The sequence below is a fragment of the Suncus etruscus genome, chromosome 11 (assembly GCF_024139225.1).
Source record: "Suncus etruscus isolate mSunEtr1 chromosome 11, mSunEtr1.pri.cur, whole genome shotgun sequence".
Taxonomy (NCBI): Eukaryota; Metazoa; Chordata; class Mammalia; order Eulipotyphla; family Soricidae; genus Suncus; species Suncus etruscus.
The window spans coordinates 1,538,203-1,562,561 of record NC_064858.1 but is presented as its reverse complement, the minus strand read 5'-3'; the positions used below and the strand labels follow the sequence as shown (position 1 = coordinate 1,562,561).

The window sequence follows — 24,359 nt, the reverse complement described above, 5'->3', positions numbered from 1 at the left end:
GAGAGAGAGAGAGAGAGAGGAGAGAGAGAGAGAGAAGAGAGAGAGAGAGAGAGTGCAGGTGGGTAGGTGTTAGGGTTTTAAGAGAGAGAAGAGAGGGAGAGAGAGTAAGAGAGACACACAGAGAGAGTAGATGGGTAGGTCTTAGGGTTTGAAGAGAGGAGAAAGAAGAAAGAAAAAGAAAGAAAGAAAGAAAGAAGAAAGAAAGAAAAGAAAAGAAAGAAAGAAAGAAAGAAAGAAGAAAGAAAGAAAGAAAGAAAGAAAGAAAGAAAGAAAGAAAGAAGAAAGAAAGAAAGAAAGAAAGAAAGAAAGAAAAGAAAGAAAGAAAGAAAGAAAAGAAAGAAAGAAAAAAAGAAAGAAAGAAAGAAGAAAGAAAGAAAGAAAGAAAGAAAGAAAGAAAGGAAGGAAGAAGAAAGGAAGGAAGAAGGAAGGAAGGAAGGAAGGAAGGAAGGAAGGAAGGAGGAAGGAAGAAAGAAGGAAGGAAGGAGGAAGGAAGAAAGAAGGAAGAAAGAAAGAAAGAAGAAAAGAAGGAAGAAAGGAAGGAAGAAGGAAGGAAGAAGGAAGGAAGAAGGAAGGAAGGAAGGAAGAAAGGAAGGAAGAAGGAAGGAAGGAAGGAAAGAAAGAAAGAAAGAAAGAAAGAAAGAAGGAAAGGAAGGAAAGGAAAGAATGAAAGGAAGGAAGAATGAATGAAATGAAGAATGAATGAATGAAAGAAAGAAGGAAGAAGGAAGGAAAGAAGGAAGGAAAAGAAAAGAAAAAGAACACCCACCATTCCTCCATTCCGGGGAGTAGCGTCCTAACCCAGGACCCAGGAGGTTCTAACCTGCCTCCATCTGCCTCCCACTACTGTTGAGTTTAGCCCATGCCTGAGCCTGGCTGTTTTCTAAGACTCGCTCATCTCTCGCTCCCTTCTCTAGGGGACCTTCCAGGGACCAGAGAGAGGACAAGGGTGAGGGCACCGGCCTTGCACGTAACCAACCGAGGTTCCATCCATGCCCAGCTCTGGGTCTGATCAGTCCCCTGAGAACCACCAGGAGTGATCCGTGAGCATAGAGCTGGGAGCAGTCCCTGAGCACACTAAATGTGTCCCTAAAACCTCAAAGAAAACTCAATGGGGGTCTTTTAGGCTTTGTAAGCAAGAGGTCCAGGTTGGTTCTGGTCACCACCTGGATTCCTAAGCACCCCAACTCCAAACAAACAAAATAAAATAGGGTCTTTCCTTTTGGAGGACCGGCCTGTGGTAGGAAGCTTGCAGTTAGGGCAGAGAAGGAAACACTGTGACAATGAGATTTGGGAATGATCACTTTGGACAAGAACTGGGTGCTGAGAGGAGGGAATGTGATATCAGGGTACCCTTTTAGTAACAGTATTGCAAACCACAGTGTTTAACAGGGAAAAGGGAAAGGGAGGGAGAGAAAGAGAGCAAGAGAGGGCCCGGAGAGATAGCACAGCGGTGTTTGCCTTGCAAGCAGCAGATCCAGGACCAAAGGTGGTTGGTTCAAATCCCGGTGTCCCATATGGTCCCCCATGCCTGCCAGGAGCTATTTCTGAGCAGACAGCCAGGAGTAACCCCTGAGCACCACCGGGTGTGGCCCAAAAACCAAAAAGAAAGAAAGAAAGAGAGCAAGAGAGAGCGAGAGAAGAAGAAGAAGAAGAAGAAAAGAAGAAGAAGAAGAAGAAGAAGAAGAGAAAGAAGAAGAAGAAGAGGAGGAGGAGGACGAGGAGGAGGAGGAGGAGGAGGAGGAGGTCTGCCCCCCCCCTGGGGCTAGAAGGAAACTGAGGACACTGGTGACTGGGGAAGGGTGTGGTACATTGTATGACTGAAACTTAATTGTGAACAATTTTATAATTGTGTATCTCACAGTGATTCAATTAGAAAATTTATTTATAAAGAAAAATAAAATAGGGAGTCTAGCAGGAGGAGGTTTGGCAAGCCCACGCCATGCCGGAGGCCTGCTTGGCCAGGCCTAGGGGGGTGCGGGACTTGGGTAACCCCAGCACCCCTCTGCCACCTTGCTCCAGATCTCCAGGGCTTCCCCGGGCCACACGCCTGGGCAAGCCGGTGAGTTGGGTCCCTTGGTGGAGCTTGAAGGTACCCTAGGCCTTCCCCCACTATCCATGCGGCTCCTTAGGGAGGGTCTGGGTGGGGCTCTGAACTTCTGGTCTCCCAGCTTCTTGAAGGATCTCTCCTTCCTGGGAGCCGGGAGTCTAGCAGGAGGAGGTTTGGCTGGCACTGGTAATCTCTGTCCAGTCTACATTCTCAAAATCGCGGGGGCGATTTCCCCCCCGCGCACAAGAAACATTAATAGTACTCTCACAAAAAACAATAAAAGTACTCACTATCATTGAATTATGTTTTTATGTATGCAGAATGTCCATTTTGTACTCTGCCCTTTTGCATACCCCTTCATAAGTTCATATTTCTCTTTAACTTCTTTATCTCCTATCATCATTACTCCTTTTTTACCCTTTCTAACTTAAGTACTGTTGAGTCCTAATTCACAGACCAAAGTGGTGCCCTAGAGTTAACACCCACCCAACTATTTTAAAAGGCATAAAAATGACGCATATCTTTTCAACATTTTATGGGTGTTTTCTTTGATGGCTATAACTTTTGCTAAATACTTTCTTATACAGTGATGATCCCCCCCCCATGTTTTTTATCTTCTCTTTGTGAACTGCTCAATATGGGATTTGGTGTGAAAGAATCCTCAGTTTAATACTTATGTTTGAACCAAGTCATGGGTCTTGTTGGAAATGTTCTTATGCCCCCATATATCTGATAGCACCACGTGGCTTTATTACTTGTTTGCGTAGGCACACTAACATGGGAAAATACTATACATACCAATAAGTTCTTATCTAATAGAAATGGGAACACACAAATCTTGTAGTGCAATGAGACCTTACACCCTGAACATTGACATAAAGACCTGGCACAGGCCTCAGAAGAATGCGCATTCTCCATTTACCCCTTGATCTACAGAAGACATTTACAAAACATCCAAGGTTGTATATAACATCACCCGGAGGCATTCCTGTACCAGGGACGACCCTACAGCTGCTCTGACATCGATCTACTCAAAGAGACATCCCTTAACACTGAGAAGACAACAAGAACAATGACCTGCTTACTGGACAGGGCTTGCTGTATTGCCCCTTTATGGTGAGGTTTGTCTATAACATCACCTGGAAGCAATCCTCTACCACGGAAGACCCTACCACTGCTCAGACATCGTCCTGCTCAAAAGAGACTTCCCTTAACACTGAGAAGACTTAACAACAACAACCTGCTTACAGGACAGGGCTTCCTGCATTCCCCTTTCATGGTGAGGTGAAACGAGAAGGCACTCCACATCATGACTTCAATATAGGACATGCAGATTCCAGAATCTTTAATACAGAAACATGAGACCGACAACAGAGACTGTGTGATAAGTGTGTTGGCGCTACGGACAATGTCTTGGAGCGAATGATAACTTTCCTGAGGCCTAGAGCTGGTCTTATGCCAGGAAACTTCAGGGGTAGGATCTCTTTGTATTTAGGCCAAGGCTATTCCTTTCCATGCCTCTCATATTTTGGTGGGCCTATGCAAACAACAATTGCCACTCTAACACCGTTTTTACTGTGCTCCTTTGACTCTAATCCTTAAAACACACCCACTTAAAATTTGAGGTTAACTTAAGCTAATATACATGTACATGGAAATGTAAAAAATACTATGCCTCTAATGTTTAAGGAGTTACATAAGTTTGATGGCTTTAGATTGCCTTGTGTGCTGTTAAGAAATATTATAATGTGCTACAATCTGGGGACTTGAGGGACAAAGTAATTGCACATGGATTCTGTTTTATTTATCTTAACTTTCTTTGGTGAAAGTTCAAAGTTAAGATATCAGCAAGGGGACTTCTTCTGATAATTATGTTATGGGTGATTGTCCTTCCACTGTAACTTTACCTTATCCTCTTTCTTTGCATCTTTTGTTCTCATAATTCATAATAAAAAATTATAAAACTGAAAAAAAAAAAGAAAAATAAAATAAAAGGAAAAAGGGCTGGAGAGAGAGTATAGTGGTAGGGCATTTGCCTTGCATGCTGCTGGCCCAGGACAGACCTCGCTTCCCATATGGTTCCCTGGGTCAGTCAGGAGTGATTTCTGAGCACAGAGTCAGAAGGTACCTCTGAGCGCCACAGGGTGTGACCCAAAAAACAAACAAACAAAAAAAAAAATCAAAGAAAAAATAGGCCTAGTTTAGAAACAGGAGAGATAGCAGAGGGTTAAATTAAGGAGCTTGAATTGCACATGGCTGATGCGGGCTCATTCCCAGCCTCATTGAGGGGTACAACCAACTCCAAAATGGACCCTTAGCAGAGAGCCAGGAGTAAACTCGGAACACTGCTGGGAGTGGCCCAGAAAAAAAAAAAAAAGACAAATTCAAATACATTTTGAGCTAAACTTCCGGCCAGTTCTAGAAGCTTCATAGCAGGTTCTCCTGGGCAGAAGTTCCCAGATCAGCCTTGGCTCAGTATCCAGAACCTTCTCTGTGTTAGAACTTTTTTTTTTTTGGCTTATTGGATTTTGGGTTGGTCGGGGGGGTTCTTCCTATTTGCAGAAGAAAAAGACCAAAAAGCAGAAAACCCACTAAGAGTCAGGGATGGAACCAACATGGCGTGATTGTGTCAGCCTGGACAACTTTCCCCATAGAGACACCCCAGGCTGCCCCTCCTTGGGTGCTGAGCATTAGGGTTCCTTTTGCCAGGGCTGAGTCTGTTTGCACTGCACCTTTCTTGGGGTGCCCCAGACAAGCTCTGATCTGTGCATGTTTTGGGACTTATGCCTTGCTGCTCCTGCTTCGTTATGCCCAGACCACTTCTTCTTTCTCCTGCTCAGACACCCCCATCTCACTATCTCAGTCCTTCCTGGAAAGGTTAGGTCCATGGAATCCCCTACCTCAAGGTATTCACTCACCCTGCTCCCTTCCCTCAGTTGAATGAACCCCAAAGACAGGAAGATAGCCACATCTCCACTGCTTTGCCTCCCTCTCTTCCTTCTGTTCTTCTCTCTCTCTCTTCTCTCTCCTCTCTCTCCTCTCTCTCCTCTATTCTCTCTCTCTTCTCTCTCTCTCTCTCCTCTCTCTTCTCTCCTCCCTCCCTCCTCCCCTCCCTCCCTCCCTTTCTCTCCCTTTTAACTTGCACCCCTCACTCATTCTGGTCCAGTCTCCTTGCTTCCTGAGTCATTTCCTTCCTTCTGCTCACACCCAGGAGCGAAACCAGTCCTATCCCTTACACTGTTCTCTGTCCCCTGTGGCTCCCTGGTCTGGAGTCAGTCCCTGGACTCTCAGACTGTGTCTCAGTGTCCAAACACCAGAGTAGTATGTGCCTGAACCTTGTCACTGTGAGACACAAGGTCTGGGATCAGGATCCTTCGGGCCCACAGAGCCAGAGGTGGGCCTGATGTGAGAACCAAAGCCCCCTGGGCCTAGAACCAAGGTGGTCCCAAGCCCCCAATAAAGCCACTATAAACTAGTTTTCCACTCTACAACTTCACCATAGGCAGAGGGTGTTAGCCAAAGATAAAACCGCTAAATGTCTCCTCTAAAGGGCAAGACCCTCCCTGTTCTGCTGAAATAGAGGAACTAGGTGGGTCTGAATGTCCCCAAGTAAAGACCCCCTGACACCAAGTTGAGGCAGCAATGAGTTGGGACATCAATTCCAAGACATGATACATGATGTGGTTTGTGTGCAAATGGAAATGAGCCAATCATATATGGGGTGAGGGATGAACTGCTTGTATTAGCCAATAAGATGCTTGAGTTGGTGAGGCTTGTTAAGCCTTATAGAAACTGCTTGGAAATTTGAGTTGGGGTCCTTGTCAAGACTCCCTGGTTGGATGTGACTCGAACCTCAGCTAGCCGAATAAACTCCCTTTTGTGCCTGGCATTATCGGAGGTGGTCTCTGACTCTCCAAATGTCAATTTGGATCCTTACACTGAGACAGGGGAGGAGAGAAAGGGAGAGAAATAGAGGGAGAGAGTGAAAGAGTGGGTAAAGGAAAGGAAGAGAGAGAGAGGCCATCTAGTTCAGTTGGCCTCTAGGCTCTGTGTACAAATCCTTCCCGGTTCTCCAAACCCCTCTGGTCCAGACACTCCACTTGGATCTGAGGAGCTCAGGCTTGAGTTATTGTGGCTCAGCTGATCAGCTGTGTCTCCACTGGACACCACCCCCAACTCAGAGCCAATGTGCCTGACTCTCGCCGGCTCTCCCAGGTCCCCTGATGGATTCTGGGGTCACACTCAGTGGTGCTCAGGGCTGTGCCCAGCTGTGCTCTGAGAGGACAGAGGGTTGAACCCCATGATGCTCAGAACCACACATCTGCTTCTCCTTATGCATCTCTGGATCTCCTGGCATTGCCTAGAGCCATCCCATAACACCCAGCCAGCATGATCCCAAAGCAGAAGAGAGGAGGGAGAGAAGGAGGGGAGGAGAGGAGAGGACAAAGGGGAAGGGAAAGGGTTAGGGTTAGGAGAAGAGAAAGGCGAGGGAGGGGAAGGAAGGAGAGAGAACCGGGTCATTTCAGCCCCCTCCCTGCTCAGGACCACCCCTCCCAGCATCTGAGCAAGCAGGATTGGGTCATACAGGAAGAGAGTTTGTGGAACCCTGGAGTGTGGAGGGGTCACACTCCTCCTACAGTGCTCCTAAAACACAAAGCACCCAGCCCTTCTCTGCAGAAATTTAGGACCACAGCTCCTGAGTAGCTCCCAGAAAAGTACAATAAAGATCCAGGACTGATAGCACAATGGCTAGAGCATTTGCCTTGCTGCCGACCTGACCCGGGTTCTATCTCTGGCATCATAGAGTCCCCTTGCCTGCCAGGAGCAATTCCTTGACACAGACCAAGGAGTAAATCCTGAGCAACACTGGTATGGATCAAAAAAATTTAAATAAAGAGTAAAATAAAAAAATTTTAGGGGCTGAGCAATAGCACAGTGGAAGGGCTTTTGCCTTGTACATGGTTGACAGACGGTGGTTTGATGCCCGGCATCCCACATGGTCCCCGAGCCTGCCAGGAACGATTTCGGAGCTCAGAGCCAGGAGTAACTCTGGTGTTGACTTCAAATCCAAAAATAAATAAAAAATCTAAAGGTAAAGTGGGGATCAGTGCAGATGACAGTGCAAGAGAGAGGGCCACCCTGCTCCCTGCTCACAGCCCACCTGACTCTGTCCCTGGTGCTAAGGAGGGTCCCCCTCACTGTGCCAGCTGCAGCCTAAGGAAGCATCCAGCTCCCAGAGAGTCTGGGACTCCCCCTTCTTGCATGGTCCTGGCTGGGGAGAATCAGGGGGGACCCCACCCTGCTTCATCACCCTTCCAGGATCTGAACTTTAAGTCCAGCCCTTTGAGGCAAGCTTTTGGGGTCCCGCTGAGCAGGGAAAAGCACCCTGACTCCCACCCTCGGGAAGCTGGGCCCCCCAAGAGCCCTATCAGTACCGGAGGGGGGGCAGTGGCCAGGAGGTCCCTCCCCAAAGCTCACTCACCTTCTGAGACCCCGAGGAGGCAGCACTCCGGAGCGAGCCCCGCTTGAAGGAGCTGTTCATCTTCTTCAGAGACCCCCCAGGCCTGTGTCCAGCAGTGGGGGGCAGAGCGGAGCCCCTCGCGCCGTGCCAGGGCCCGAGCCAAGCTGGGTCAGCTGCCGACCCCACTCCCCCTCTGGCTCCTCCTGGCCACCTGGGATCAGCCTTAATCCTTCCCCAAGGCTTAGGGGGGGCTAGGTTGGGTAAATGGAGATTGAAGCCATCAAAAATGGGGAGCTCGGGATCGGGATTGGAGAGACAACACAGGGAGGGCAATGTTTGTTTGCCTTGCACGCGGCATACGAGGGTTCGATCCTGGGCATCCATAGCACCACCAGGAGTGCTCCTTGAGTGCAGAAACGTGGGTTAGCATTGAGCCACCCCCAAGTACACAACTTGGTGGATTCCAGAACTTCACCCCTGAAAAATAGGAACTTTAAAAGCCAAGGGAAGGGGCTGGAGCCATAGCACAGTGGTAGGGTGTTAGCCTTGAATGCAGCCCACGCGGGACAGAACGGAGATCACTCCCTGGCATCCCATAGGGTCTCCTGAGTCTGCCAGGAGAGATTTCTGAGAGCAGAGCCAGGAGGAACCCCTGAGCGCTGCCGGGTGTGGCCCCCAAACAAGCAAACAATAAAAGGCCAAGGGAAGATGATTCCGAGTAGCAGGGATCAGGGGAACCCTGAGGTTTCATCCTTGGCCTTGCACAACCCTCAGTCCACTGGACGTGTCTCCCAAGTACAAAGAGCCAGTTGTGTCTGATTTGGGCTTTCGTGAGGGCAGCAGTGGGCTCAGAGGGTAGCAGCACGTGCCTGCCCCAGGGTCTGTTTGGGAAAGAAATTCCTCCCAGCCCTGTGGGTGCAGCTCTGGATCTATGCCCTGGGACAAAAGGGGCCCACAGCCTCCTCTCCCCACTGCTCTCCTTTCCAGCTGTGACCCCAGTTCCAGCATAAGCAGCTTCATCTCCCCCCAAATTGGGGAATGTGAGGAGAAAACCTCTAGGGAGTTGAACAAGAAAGTTGGGGGCTGAACGTGCTGGTTCTTCTCCTTGATTCAGCAGCTCCTGCATCCATCCTGTTTCCGTTTCTTGTATTTTTTTTTGGGGGGGGTGACTAACCGCAGCACTCAGGGGTTCCTCCTGGCTCTACGTTCAGAAATCGCTCCTGGCAGGCTCGAGGGACCATGTGGGATGTCAGGATTCGAACCATCGTCCTTCTGCATGCAAGGGCAAACTCCTACCTCCATGATCTCTCTCCGGCCCCGTGTTTCTGTTTCTTAAAGTATTTCTTCCCTCCCTCAATACTGCACTTCATCTTTTTCTTTTCTTTTTTTTTTGGGGGGGGGGTTGGGTCACACCCAGTGGTACTCAGGGGTTATCCCTGGCTTTGAGCTCAGGGACCATATAGATGCCGGGGATTGAGCCTGGGTCAGTGACAAGCAAGGCGTTCTACCTGCTGTGCTATAGCTCCGACCTCAATGCTGCACTTTCTGGGGTAACCTGAGATGAGCCAGCTTTCTGTGATTGATTTCCTGCTGAAGCTTCATACACATACACACACACACACACACACACACACACACACACACACACACACACACGACCAGACCACTCTGTCCTGAAATAAATTCAGGAGTTGCCTTGGGGCTCCCTCACCTACAGAAGCCCAAGTTCTATCCAGGCACTGGATGGGACCCTCAGAACCAACCTCCCATACCACCAGGCATAGCTCAGGAGGGGCTGCAGGGAGAGAAGGGGTTATTTTAGGGAATGGGGGGGAGCTGATCTCGAGGCACTTCCGAACCCCAAAGAAGCTAAGAGAATTAACCTTGCCCTAAGCCCAGACTCCATTACTCTCTGAGCATTCTTTTTCCGGGATTAAGCATCCAGGATTTGGGGCCCCTAAATCAGGATTAAGGCAAAAGGTGTTGGAAGGCCAGACCAGGGCTAAACCCCAATGGACAGTGGATCATCCTCTGCGTGGAGAGGGGGTTTCAGGGGGGGCCTTTAACACCCCCAGGCCCATTCTGTGCTCAGGACAAAGACCAGGGCCATGGGGTTTGTGTGCTCAGGTCTGGGGGACTCGGGGCGTGTGGCTGAAAGGAAAGTCAGAGGCGCCAACAAGGACAAAGTCCTGGCTTCCCATCTGAGGCCTCACCATAACCACTGGTGACAGAGCCAAGTATCTCTGTCCACTTCCGCCAGATCTGCATCCTCCCTCCCCCCTGGTTGCCCGAACTCCAGATTCAGGGCTCCTGGTCTGTCCTCTCAACAGTCTTTGCTTGCTATATAAGGAACCAAGTTTGTGGGACTTTGGGGATGCATTTTTTGGGGGGGGCCTACCTGGCTGCACTTGGGGGGTTATCCTGGCTCTGTGCTCAGAAATCGCTCCTGACAGGCTCAGGGGACCCTAGGGGATGCTGGGAATGAAACCCAGGTCCTTCCTGCTGTGTTATCTCTCTGGCCTCCTCCTCGTTTGTCTTATTTAGTTGTGGTGCTGGGGATGGACAACATGTGTTTGTTTATTGTTTTGTCTTGTTTTGGGTCCACACCTGGCAGTGCTCAAAGGTTCCTTCTGGCTCTGCACTTTGCAATCGCTCCTGGCAGGTTTGGGGAACCCTATGGGATGCTGGGGATCGAACCAGGTCAGACCACTTGCAAGGCAACCCCCACTGTGCTATTTCTCTGCCTCCACTCCATTTCTTTTATTTTGGAGACACTCTCAACAGTACTCAGAGGTCACTCCAGCAGTGCTTGGGGAACCCTAGCAGATGTCTAGGATAGAACCTGTGTTAGTTGTGTACAAGGCCAGTGTCTTCCCTGCTGCCCTTCACTTGGGCCTGAAACTATTTTTATTTATTTATTTATTTATTTATTTATTTATTTATTTATTTATTTCTTTCTATTGGTGCTTTGGACAATACCTGGAGTTGCTCAGGGTTCCTCCTAGCTCTGCACTCAGAAGTCACTTCTGGCAGGCTCAGGGGAACATATGAGATGCCTGGGATCCAACCATTGTCCGTCCCAGGTTGGCTGTGTGCAAGGCAAATGCCCTACCACTGTGCTATCTCTCCAGCCTGTTGTTCCTGACATTAGAGCAACAATGGTGAGCGCAGTTGCCACGGGCTTTCTATGCCCACAGACCCTTTGCCTCACCGAGGCCCTTTCGAATCTGTTGTTTATTCAAGGCCAGAATTATTCCAGAGCACAGTTGAGGGCGCTTGCCTTGCACAGGGTCAACAGGGTTCGATCTCCAGCATCCCATCGGGTGCCTGGGCCTGCCAGGAGTGGTTCCTGAGCACAGAGGCAGGAGTAACCCCTGAGCACTGTTGAATGTGGCTCAAGAGCTACAGACAGAATTCATGGTCTTAATAATCTTCGCCTTGGGGCTGGAGAGATATCACAGCAATAGGCCTTTGCCTTGCTTGCAGCCAACCCAGGAGAGAGGGTGGTTCGAATCTCGGCATCCTATATGATCCCCGGAGAGTGCCAGGGGCTATTTCTGAATCAGAGCCAGGAGTAACCCCTGAGTGCCACTGGGTGTGACCCAAAAAAAATAATAATAATAAATAATCTTCACCAATCAGCTTCCTGGAGAATGTGGGGCTGTCCCAGGCCAAATGTTCCAGACCAGGCCTTGAGGTCAACCACCTCCAACACCCAACTTGGGCCTGGCAAGCCTGACCACGCTGAACCCAACCAAGTCAAGGCCCAGGCTGGCGGGCTCGTGGTCTGCCGCGCCCTCTGGCGTCCAGCTTCACTACTGCAGCCTCAGAACTGAGGCTCCGGGCACTGAAACATTCCTGGAGCACCCCAACCCTAATGTCCTGCTCTCTCTTCCTCCAGGTAGCAGCTGTGAGCTGAGCACCTGCCCCAGAGTACAGGGCAGGGGGTTCTGTTGATTTTCAGCTTGTGTGTGTGTGGGGGGGGGGCTGACTTCCTACCTAGTTCCTGGTATTCTCAGAGAGGTTCGGAGGGGCCCTGGTCATTGTGACACCCTTGTCTCTTTAGGGGGCTGAATGGAAGGCTTAAACTGGTTTCTTGGGAACAACTTAATGGACACCCGTGTTTTCAAACGGTGCTGTTTGTAAATAAAGTTTATTGGCATGCAGTCGTCTTCCCTGGTTTGAAAAAAATCACACGGTTGCCACTGAAACTCTATAGCCCAGAAAACTTGAGAGACAGATTGTGTGTGAGAGAGGGAGAGAGGGAGAGAGAGAGGGAAGAGAGGAGGAGAAAGAGAGGGAAAGAGAGAGAGGGAGAGAGAGAAGGTGAGAGAGAGGGAAGAGAGAGGGAGAAAGAGAGGGAAGAGAGAGAGAGGGAGAGAGAGAAGTGAGAGAGAGGAAGAGAGAGAGAAGACAGACAGAGAGACAGAGAGAGACAGAGAGAGACAGAGAGCACAGTTCCAGAATTTATCCAACCAGATCCCATATAGCACAAAACGCAGCTGCTTTCCCTTCTGTGCCCTCTCTGGGCCCTGGCCTATTGGGCTCTTTCTGGAGGATTATGATGATATCCCTAAGCGGTAAAAGACTGAATGGTAGTACAACAAGTAAGGCATTTGCCTTTAATGCAGCCGACCTGGGACAAACACAGGTTTGAACTCAGACATCCCATATAGTCCCCGAGCCTGCCAGGAGCAATTTCTGAGCGCAGAGCCACAGTAACCCCTCCAGGGGTCTCAAACTCGAGGCCCGTGGACCACAAACGGCCCTCCCTACAACATTTTGTGGCCCTGTCCTAGAGGAATCTTTTTGTTTGTTTGTTTTGTTTTGTTTTAGTTGTTTGGGTCACACCCCCAATGTTCAAGGCTTACTACTGACTTTGCACTCAAGGATCACCCCGACTTTGCCTCCTGCGGCCCCAGGTAAATTGAGTTTGAGACCCTGCAAGCACTGTGCTGTGTGACTGAGAAGAAAGAAAAAAGGGAGAAGAAATGAAAGAAGAAAGGGAGGGAAGGAGGGAGGGAGAGAGGAGGGAGGGAGGAAGGAAGGAAGAAAGAAGGAAGAGAAGAGAAAGAAAGAAAAGAAAGAAAGAAAGAAAGAGAAGAAAGAAAGAAAGAAAAAGAAAAGAAAGAAAGAAAGAGAAAGAAAGAAAGAAGAAAGAAAGAAAGAAAGAAAAGAAAAGAGAAAGAAAGAAAGAAAGAAGAAGAAAGAAAGAAAGAAAGAAAGAAAGAAAAGAAAGAAAGAAAGAAGAAAAGAAAAAAGAAAGAGAAAGAAAGAAAGAAAGAAAGTCTTAGGCAGCAGGGCCAGAGAGATAGCATGGAGGTAAAGCATTTGCTTTGCATGCAGAAGGACAGTGACTCAAATCTGGTATTCCATATGGTCCCCTGAGCCTGCCAGAGTGATTTCTGAGTGCAGAGCCAGGAGTAACCTGAGTGCCACCGGGTGTGACACAAAAACCAAAGAAAAGAAAAACAAAGAAAGAAAGGAAGGAAGGAAGGAAGGAAGGAAGGAAGGAAGGAAGGAAGGAAGGAAGGAAGGAAGGAAGGAAGGAAGGGAAAGAAAGAGAGAAAGAGGGCCCGGAGAGATAGCACAGCGGTGTTGCCTTGCAAGCAGCCAATCCAGGACCTAAGGTAGTTGGTTTGAATCCCTGTGTCCCATATGGTCCCCCGTGCTGCCAGGAGCTATTTCTGAGCAGACAGCCAGGAGTAACCCTTGAGCACCGCCCGGGTGTGGCCCAAAAACCAAAAAGAAAGAAAGAAAGAAAGAAAGAAAGAAAGAAAAAGAAAGAAAGAAAGAAAGAAAGAAAGAAAGAGGGAGAGAGAAAAAGAAAGAAGGAAAGAAAGAGACAGCGAAAAAGAAAGAAAGAAAGAATGAAAGAAAGAAAGAGAAAAGAAAGAAAGAAAAAGAAAGAAAGAAGAAAGAAATATAGAAAGAAAGAAAGAAAGAAAGAAAGAAAGAAAGAAAGAAGGAAAGAAGGAAAGAAAGAAAGAAAGAAAGAAAGAAGGAAGGAAGGAATGGAGGAAGGAAGGAAGGAAGGAAGGAAGGAAGGAAGAAGAAAGAAAGAAAGACACAGAGAGAGGTTGGGATAAAGAAAGAATAAAGGAAGGAAGGAGGAAGGAAGAAAGAAGAGAGAAAGAAAGAAAAGAAAGAAAGAAAGAAAGAAAGAAGAAGAAAGAAAGAAAGAAAGAAAGAAAGAAAGAAGAAAGAAAGAAAAAAGAAAAAAGAAGAAAAAAGAAAGAAGAAAAGAAAGAAAGAAAGAAAGAAGAAAGAAAGAAAGAAAGAAAGAAAAGAAAGAAAGAAAAAGAAAGAAAAAGAGAAAAGAAAGAAAGAAAGAAAGAAAGACACAGAGAGGTTGGGATAAAGAAAGAACAAAGGAAGGAAGGAAGGAAGGAAGGAAGGAAGGAAGGAAGGAAGGAAGGAAGGAAGGAAGGAAGGAAGGAAGGAAGGAAGGAAGGAAGGAAGGAAAAGAAAGAAACTCTGTGTTTGTCCTACAGTTGAAACAGGTGAGGACCCTGGTATACAGGCCCGAAACAGCAGCCATGAGGAAAGGCGAGGGGAGAAAGCCTGCCTCTTGAAACATGTCTGAAACAAAACACACACAATTAGGCATAAAAGTAATGAGGAAAGCCAAGGCAAATGGACCTCTCTGATCACCCTGGAATGTGCTGGAAGGTCCGTTTCCCAGAAATTGCTAAGGAAGGTGGGAGCATCTCTATGCAGAAACTGAGCATGACTGGTCACTGATAATTCCTGGAGAAAGGCTGGATTGAACTCACTCTTGCTTTTCCAAGAAGGCTGATGTTGGATGGGAGCATGCCTGAGTCCCAGCCTCATTTGAACAACCCCAAGGGAGAGAGCGAAAGAGCCAGAAGGCCTCTTCCTCAGAGCATCGCCTAGGAAACACACCCAAGAACTTCCCTGGTGAGCCCTGAGCTCTCCCTCACAAGCTCCATCCCTGAAGGAAGTCTGGGACCTTCGAAGAAGAAGAAACATGTTAAACATACTGGCTGGAGTCTCAGGAATAGCAACTCAGTCCTCCCCATCAGCCTCAAAGAAAGAGCAAAATGGAACCATCTGTTGGAGCCAAAGCCAACATTGGCATGTCCAGTTCCCAGCTCTTGGGGTCCCCTGTCACTCCAGGCAGAAAAGAGTCCCCACCCCCAGCGTCTCCCAACTGAGTGATATTATGTTCTTGGCCCAAATCCTGTGGGGTTTTTTTGGTTTTGTTTTTTTCTGAGTCACATCTGCTGTTGCTCAGGACTTACTCATGGCTCTGTGCTCAGAAATCCCTCCTGGCAGTGCTCAAGGGACCAGACTGGGGCCAAGGATCAAAGTCAGATTGGCCATGTACAAAGCCAGTGCCCTCCCCACTGTGGTTTCACTCTGGTCCCTGGAAAGCCCCTATTAAAAAATAGAAAAAAAAACAGGGGCCAGAGCCATGGTGCAAAGCAGTAAGGCGTCTGCCTTGCGCATGATAGCCTAGGATGGACCACGGTTCAATCCCCCAGCGTCTCATATGGTTCCCCAAACCAGGAGCCATTTCTGAGTGCAGAGCCAGGAGGAACCCCTGAGCATCACTGGATGTGGTCCAAAAACAAAAAGCAAACAAACAAAAATAACTAAATGTGTGTGTGTGTGTGTGTGTGTGTGTGTGTGTGTGTGTGTGTGTGTGTGTGTAAACAGGGATGGAGGGATCTAAGCGACAGCCCAGTGGAAACCCAAATTTGAACCCTGATGTCTCATATGGTCCCCTAAATCCACCAAAAATGGGCCCTGAGTGCAGAGCCAGGAGGAATGCCTGAGCACTGCTAGGTATGGCCCAAAATAAACAAAAAAAGGGACTTGGAACAGAGAGCTAGTGCACGAGGGAAGGCACAGCCAGCTCTGGTTCAAATCCCTGGCACCACTTTGGGCCTGAAAGCACTTGACCTGCAGGTGTGAGACCCTAGGTTTGGTCCTCAGTCACACACACACACACACACACACACACACACACACACAAAATCTGGGCCAGAGCGATAGCATAGCCGTAGGGTGTTGACCTTGCATACAGACAACCTGGGACAGACCCACATTCAATCCCCAACATCTCATATGGACCCCCAAGCCTGCCAGGAGCAATTTCTGACTGCAGAGCCAGGAGTAATTCCTGAGCGCTGCCGGGTGTAACCCAAAAAAAAACAAAAATCAACGTGCAGGCTTATTTGAATCCTGATTCAAAATCAAACCAACTCCAGTCACATTAAACCAGAAATATTAATGTGCCAGATGAGGGAAATGTTGTCAATATTTAAAATATGTAAACAAAATATATACTTTTAATTATTGATTGTTAATTAATCAATTCATTAAACAAAACCTAGTTTATTTATCAGCTATGATAACAGAATTGTTATTATATACAATATATTATATACAAAGAGGGGTCCTAACCTTTTAGGAATATTCCTGGAGTAGATTCCTGCAGGGATGACTCCTGAGTGACTTCCCTTGTTTCTAGAACTTGAAGATTCCTCTCCCCTCACCCACACCGACTCTGCACCCAACCACTGTGGACTTGTCTGGGCCGATGGGATGGTAGCGATTGTGCAAGCAGACACTTGAAGCGTCCGACACATCGGGGCTTGCCCTCTTGTGCCACAGGAACTTCTGGAGTCCCGCCAGCAGGGATGCAGGCCTGAGCTGGCCCTTGAACCCAAGAGCCCTCTCAGTGTGGTGGTCTGAGGCCCACAGCAGCTACACAGGGCCCTTAGCAACCGGAGCATCTTTGCAAAAGTCTTGAGAAAGTTGCCACGTCCATGCTAAGCACCAAAGAAACCGACAGAAAACAATCCCGCTGAGCACAGCCTGACCTGTCGACCCAAAGGCTGTGAGCTGATATCATAGCCGCACAGTCCCTGCGGCTTGTCTGCGGATTTGCTTCAAAATAATCAATAGAAAAATAAATAAGTAAGTAAATAAATAAATAAATAAATAAAAGGGGTTCAGAGTGGTAGCATAGTGGTAGGGCATTTGCCTTGCATGCAGCTGACCCAGGATGGACCCGGGTTCAATCCCTGAAATCCCATATGGTCCCCCAAGCCAGGAGTGATTTCGGAGCTCAGAGCCAGGAGTAACCCCTGAGTGCTGCCAGATGTGGCAATAAATGATAGATAGATAGATAGATAGATAGATAGATAGATGATAGATAGACAGATAGACAGATAGATAAAATAAAAGGGGGCTGGTCCTATAGCACAGCAGTAGGGCATTTGCCTTGCACACTGTTGACCTGGGATGGACCCGGGTTTAACCACCGGCATCCCATATGGCCCCCCTGGCGTGCCAGGAGCCATCTCTGAACAAAGAACCAGAAGAAACCAGAGCATTGTCGGGTGTGGCCAAAGGAAAAAGAACATCAAAAAAAAAATCGACATATATGGGACCGGAGAGCTAGCATGGAGGTAGGGCATTTGCCTTGCATGCAGAAGGAGGGTCGAATCCTGTCATCTCATATGGTCCCCCGAGCCTGCCAGGAGCGATTTCTGAGTGTTGAGCCAGGAGTAACTCCTAAACGCTGCTGGGTGTGATCTAAAAACCAAAACAAAAACAAAAAACAAAAAACAAAACAAAAAAAATCAATAGATAGGGTTCAATCCTTGGCATCCCCCACATAACACTAGGATTGATTCCTGAATATAGAGTCAAGAGTTACCACTGTGTTACCATTGCCTGGAATGTCCCCTCCAAATAAAAACAAAACAATACAAACAAAAATAAATCAAGGGGAGTCTCTCCTTCCTGATCCCAGTCTCTGTGCCCCAGGGCACTGTTCAGACCCAGAATTTGTGCCTGCTTTCTAGCTAGGTGCAAAGTCGATGTGAGATGGCAAGCAACAGCGCCGACCCCCATGTCCAGTGCTGGGAGTCGGAGGAGACATGGCTGCACCCACCCCGCCCCACTCAAGGCTCGCCTTAGTCAGCCACTGGGACATCCTTGCCGCAATTCCTGTGGGTGCCCGAAGACTGTGGGCATCTTGTTCAGATGTGGCTCGCCTGGCAGATGGTCCTGAGCACAAACAGATCGGGGAGGCTGAGTAAACGCCTTGGCAGAGTTGACTTAGCCAATGGCAAAGTACCGGAGCCTCAAGACTCAGCCCAGTTTAGAGGGAGGAAGGAAGATTCTGGAAAGTGATAAGTGGGCTTGTGACCAAGCCAAAAAAAAAAAAAGGAGAGAGGTAAACAAGAGTTGAGCTCCACTGAAATCATCCTCACTGTCACTGGTAGAGATAAGATGAGATGAGATGCCCCATGCTCTGTCAGCCAGTCTGTCAGTCTGTTTGTCTTGGTTTGAGCGAGTCAGGGGTCCTTAGGCCAGTGGCAGCACTTTGGGGGGTTCTTGTGATGATCCAAGACAGCAATTAGCCCAGAGGGTAGAAGAAACTCGCCCGTGCTGGGAACTAGAATCTGTGGGAATTTCCCAGTGCCAGGCAATGCCCATTTCCCTCCCCAACCCCCAGACCCGTCCAACCCTGTTGCCCACATCAACCTTTCTGATCTAACTGTGATTTACTTCTATGTAAAGTTGTCAAAGGGAGTAGCTGTAAAGTTGAAGGTTTTTTTTTTTCTTGTGGGCCACACTCAACAGTGCTCAGGGCTGTGCTCCTGGCATTCAGGGTACCCGATGGGAAGCGGGGGATCAAACCCAGGTCTGCAAATGCCCTCCCCACCGTGCTATCATTCCAGCCCAGAATATTTGAGGAGGGGGTTGTTTTGGGGCTACATCTGGCAGCAGGCACTCAGGGGTTTCTCCTGGCTCTTCTCTCAGAAATTGCTCCTGGCAGGCTCAGGAGACCTTATGGGACACTGGGAATTGAACTCAGGTCAGGCCCGGGTCATCTGCGTGCAGGGCAAACTATCTACTGTGTTATAGCTTTGGCTCCAGAGTATTTCTGTTGCTGTTTTGGTGTCACTCCTGGCTATGCTCAGGGATCACAGATAGAGGGCGTTTCCGGGTCTCCAAGGGGTGCAGGGTTTGGATCTTAAGCCACTATTCTCTCTCTTTCCTGTCCTAAGACTCTTTTCATTCCCGAGCCCCAGTCCAGTGACTTGAATTCAGGATGCGACTGGATTGTTTTGAGATAGGGTGGACTGGCCTCATGGGGCCTTAATGGGGGCGACTGAAGAAAAGGGCCCTGGACGAGACCAAAACAGCATGGCCAAATCTGAAGGCACCTGAGGGTGATCAAAAATGTCAGATTGGGGTACCGAAGCGGTGGTGCAGCGGTAAGGCATTTGCCTTGCACACGGCTGACCTAGGATGAACCGGGGTTTGATCCCCCGGCATTGCATATGGTCCCCCAAGCCAGGAGCGATTTCTGAGTGCAGAGCTGGGAGTAACCCCGGAGCATCACGGGGTTTTCCTCCCCAAAAAATGTCAGTTTGGGGACTGGAGTGATAGCAGAGAGGGGAGGGCATTTGCCTTTGCTGGTGGTTTACCAGGGCTTGATCCCTGGCATCCTATAGGGTCCCCGGAACATGGCTGGAAATAATTCCTGAGCACAGAGCCAGGAGTAACCCCTGACAGTCACTGACTGTGGCCCCCAAACAAAATAAAACAAAACAAAAAATTCTACTTCCCACCAAATTACTCTCCCACCTCCTCCTAGGCTTACCCCTGAGGGCATCCAGTTCTGTGGATATTTAAGGTGGCAGGACACTGGTCAATATGGCCCCATGTCTGGGAACAACCATGGGGCCTATGAGATTCAGCCTCATACACAGACTTGTAGGCGTGCATGCAAAGACACAGACATGCACAGACAGACACACAGATATACTCACACACGTATGCACAGATACACACACATATATGCACACAGTCACACATTCACTCACATACATACGTGAGGCCTGGATTCCAACCAAGGAGAGATGCCATTTTGTAAAGGCCATGAGTCAGGCTTCTCTTTCTCAAGCCTAAATTTCCAATAACATGGCCCTGAGCTTCCTGCCCGTACCAGGGGACATATCTGGAAAGGACACGAGGGAGTGGTGGGAAGGAGGCCTAGACAACAGATAGTTGTCTGAAGGATCATCAGAACCAGAGTCATCAGGTCATCAGAGTCATCCCCTCCCTATATAAGCAGGCTTGTGACCGTGGGTCCTGACCTGTTCAGTATGGGGCTGTGGCTGACAGAATAAAGTTTTGTTTTGCTTTACTTCAATTGTGTGGTCTCATCCTTTGACCCAGCACCCCGACAATATACATTCTCACTTATGAACAGACCAACAGACACACACACACACACACACACACACACACACACACACACACACACACATCTCCACAGGCTTCAGAACAGCCCTGTTTGGTCTTGGGCTCATGGCGCTCACCACTGGCCCCAGTCAGCACTGGGTGGTGAGCTGGACTATGAGATGACTCCCAGCTATGAATCCCAAACCAAAGCGTTCCCCCTTTATGGCAATCTCTTCCTTTGGTAGGTAAAAGCCCGCCTGGATCTTACCCTCCCTGCCCACCTGTGGGATGGGATTGGCTTGATGAGGAAAGAGGAAGTGCTGGCTTTGGCTCAGCAGAGACACCACGAGGAAAGATTCCACCAACTCCATGATCCTTTCCTGACTGCCTTGGGTTATTCATCCTTCGAGGCTACCCTTCTTCTTCAGACCTTTCTGTGTGGGGGTTAGAAATAGGGTGCCTGGGCCCGGAGAGATAGCACAGCGGCGTTTGCCTTGCAAGCAGCCGATCCAGGACCAAAGGTGGTTGGTTCGAATCCTGGTGTCCCATAGGGTCCCCCGTGCCTGCCAGGAGCTATTTCTGAGCAGACAGCCAGGAGGAACCCCTGAGCACTGCCGGGTGTGGCCCAAAAACAAAACAAAACAAAAAAAGAAATAGGGTGCCTGGGGTGCTCTTGCAAATCGAGGGTTTTATTTTATGCTGGCTGTGAGCCTACCAGAGGTAGGTCAGAATTGGGCAGTGAGCACTGGGCGGAGAGCAATGACTCAGCTAGGAGAAAGACCCAGATGTGTCTGCTTAGGGGATTGTGCGTGCTTCAGAAAGACCCTTTGGCCAGTCAGAGGCAGCACGGGGGTGGGGGGGTGGGGGGGCTTGCAGACACCCTCCTCACTGTAGGGGCCTAGGACCAAGTCCTATACTCTCCACTGGGGTAACAGGTCACGGTGGAGCAGGCTGCAGAGAGTGCTGCTGGGCACCAGGGGGCAGACTGGACCACCTGGGGGGGACTCAAAGGGGCCAAACTTGGGGTTGGTTTGTTGCAGAAACAACAAACAAACAAACAAAAAGACAGCAAGAGACTGGGGGAGGGGGAAGAACCCTGCTGTCCCCGCCTCATGTTTCTTCACAGACTTCTGTTTTAGGCCCTGCAAAATAGTGCAAAGTCCCGGCTTGCTGCTCTGGGATCTTTGTCCCTTTGGGGTGTGCAGAGAAAGAAACAGGCTGTGGCTTTGCTCCTTGTCTATCCGCATCTGATGTCTTTTATTTTATTTTATTTATTTCTGGTTTTGCGGCCATACCTGGCAGCGTTCAGGGGTTACTCCTGGCTCTGAGCTCAGAAATCGCTCCTGGCAGGCTCCTGGGACATTATGGGATGCCAGGAATCGAAGTCAGATCTGTCCTAGGTCAGTTGCATGCAAGGCAAATGCCTTACCACTGTGCTATTTCTTTGACCCAGGGTTTAGTTTTTAATTTGGGGCCATACCCAACAGTGCTCAGGGATCACTCCTGATGGGGTTCAGGGGCCCCTATAAGACGTCTGAGATGGAACGGGCAAGGCAAGCACCCTCCCCAATGCATTATTGCTCCAGCCCCAGCCCCAACCTCTGTCTGTGTCAGTCCCTGGGGATATTAGCCAAATTGCACTGGTTTCATGCCTCCTTCTAGTGCCGCCTTGCCTGGTTTCTTTGTCAGGGGTTCTGTCATGTTCCTGTTAGGACCTTGATCTTCCTGGGGATTCGTGGTTGTGGGATTCCGTTTGGAAACAAGTGGCCTCATCATGTGGACCTGGGGTGGGGGATCCCCTCATCCTTCGGAGAGATCCACAAAAGCAACACGATGCAGTGGCATCCTTAGGCCCCTTCTCCCCTGAGGAAGTGACATCCCACAGAGTAACGGTAGCAGCGAATCGGAAAATCCAGCTGTCTCTGAACCCAGGGGTGTGCAAAAATGGCACAACGTCACTTCTTACTCAAGGGGCTATTTTGGGAAACACTGAGCTATTTTCACAAATGCTAAACTCCTTGTGTGCTTGCGTTCGAGCAGCTAAAAATAAAGACTTGAACATTTTTATCTCAAATTGAACTCCCACCAGAGAGACCAGCCACAGGTTGGGGGGCCCAGGACACGAAAAATTCCCAGGGGGCCGAAGAGATAGTTCTGGGCTGGCACACAGCTGGCTTTAATCCCTGCCACCCACACAGCTCCCCCCCACCCCAGCATCACTAGGAGTGGTCCTTAAACGCAGAGCACAGTGAAAGCCCTGAGCACCGCTGAGTACTCAAAATCAAAACCCCAAAAAAGAGGAAAGAATGAGAAAAAAATTATTTTGGTTTTTTTTTGTTTGTTTGTTTGTTTGTTTTTGGTTTTGGGGCCACACCCGACGGTGCTCAGGGGTTTTCCTGGCTGTCTGTTCAGAAATAGCTCCTGGCAGGCACGGGGGACCCTATGGGACACTGGGATTCGAACCAACCACCTTTGGTCCTGGATCGGCTGCTTGCAAGGCAAACACCGCTGTGCTATCTCTCCGGGCCCTTATTTTGGTTTTTGGATTACACCTGGCAATGCTCAGGACCCAGAGGGTCTGCGGGCCTGGCAGGCAGGTGGGTTTGGACTGTCACCATTGGCACCCACAAGCTGCCCGCCCCACCCCACCCCAACAGCAGATGGAAATGCACTAATGGAGCCTGGGGGCACCCAGAGGGGAGGCCCCAAGTCTGAGCCTCTCCCTGGGGCTTAATTTAGAGGCTGGGTTTGCACAGGAGACGTCATTGCTGAATGAAAAGAGGGCGTGCCTGGAGACAGTGGGGGGCTGACAACACTGTGTGTCCCTGACACAGAGCAAAGCAGGTGTGGGGGAGATTTAGCCCTTTGAGGAATTTGGGGTCCAGGGTTTGTGCAGGGTGGTTCTCTGGGAGATGGGAGCAAACTCTTCTCCCGAACCCTGACTGTTCTCTGTGGCTGTGCAGAGACCACCCCCCCCCCCCGCCCCAAACAGAGGCCACACCCACCAGATGTGGACAAGGCTTTGGAGTCTCTAGTTCCAGTGACCCCATTTTGCTTTTTGTTTGTTTTTTGATTTTTGGGTCACACCGGTGGCGTTCAGGGGTTACTCCTGGCTCCACGCTCAGAAATTGCTCCTGGCAGACACAGGGAATCGAACCACCATCTTTCTGCATGCAAGGCAAACGCCCTATCACTATACTATCTCTCTGGCCCCAATGTTTTTTTAGGGTTTTGTTTTGTTTTGTTTTTGTTTTCTTGTTTTGTTTTTTTGGAGGGCCACACCCGGCATGCTCAGGGATTACTCCTGGCTCTGTGCTCAGGGATCGCTCCTGGCTGTGCTTGGGGAATCAAACCCAGGCTAGCCACACACCAGGCAAGTGCCCTCCACACTATGCTGTCGCTCCAGCCCCAGCAGGTAGGGTCTGGGGACACATTTCCTCCCCTCTAGCTTGGGTCAGCACCACCCCTGGGCCCTCGTGTCCCCTGCCACCCTTGAGTTCAGCTGCCCAGCTCAGCCCCTGGTGCTCAGCAAAGCACCTGCCAGGGTAGTAAAAGCTCAGCTCTGCTCTGGCTGCCTCCTGCCCCAGGCCCTTTGTGTTCCCTCCTCTCATGGTCCCTTATTCTGGGCTTCAGGGATACCTGCTGCCTCTGCTGGGATGCAGAGCCAAGGCCCCGAGGGGCAGTGCTGTGAGGGGACAGAGGCTGACACGACCGAGCAGGACAGGATCTCGGTTCCCTACCTGTATCCACCAAAATTAACTCCAGAGACATCCAGATGGAGCAAAGATTTCCGTGTACAAAAGATGGAGGCCCCTAAAAGCGCCAGAAAATAAATGAGAAGCAAAATTGTGGTTCTTGGAGGAGGGTTGAGCTTTTGGGCTGGGTGCAAAGCCCAGAGACTGGGGCCTGAGCTAGCGATAGCACAGTGGTAGTGTGTTTGCCTTGCATGCTGCTGTTCTGGGATCCACCCAGTTTCAATCCCTGGCATCCCCTGAGCCTGCCTGGAGCAATTTCTGAGCTCAGAGCCAGGAGGATCCCCTGAGCACCACCAGGGGTGGCCTAAAAACCAAAAATAAATAAATAACAAAGCTTAGACACCACAGAACAGGGATGATGAAAGATTATAGAACAGAGAGACAACTAGTTCATCGAGGAAGGAAATGAAAAGTTCAAGAGGCAACCGAGAAACATAATTAAACAACCATCTATCCCTAAAGCCGAATTACTATGCGTTAAAAATAAAGAGATGGGGCCGGAGAGACAGCATGGAGGTAAGGCGTTTGCCTCACATGCAGAAGGATGATGGTTCGAATCCCAGCATTCCATATGGTCCCCCGAGCCTGCCAGGAGCGATTTCTGAGCGTAGAACCAGGAGCAACCCCTGAGCACTGCCTGGTGTGACCCCAAAACCAAAATAAATAAATAAAGAGACTTCAGGGCTGGAGAGATAACATGAGGTAGCACATTTGCCTTGCATGCAGAAGGATGATGGTTCGAATCCCAGGTTCCCATATGGTCCCCCAAGCCTGCCAGGAGCAATTTCTGAGTGCAGAGCCAGGAGCAACCTCTGAGTGCTGCTAGGTGTGGCCCCAAAACCAAAAATAATAATAGTAA

General features: G+C 49.4%; 1 protein-coding gene across 1 annotated transcript in view; it reads right to left on the bottom strand.

Moving 5' to 3' along the window:
* The window catches only part of TRPM1 (transient receptor potential cation channel subfamily M member 1), a 127,878-nt gene that overhangs the window by 64,923 nt on the left and 38,596 nt on the right, over positions 1 to 24,359 (bottom strand). Inside the window, 2 exon segments of the mRNA XM_049783914.1 lie at positions 7,530 to 7,611; positions 16,051 to 16,228. Coding sequence (XP_049639871.1) covers positions 7,530 to 7,611; positions 16,051 to 16,228 — 260 coding nt within the window.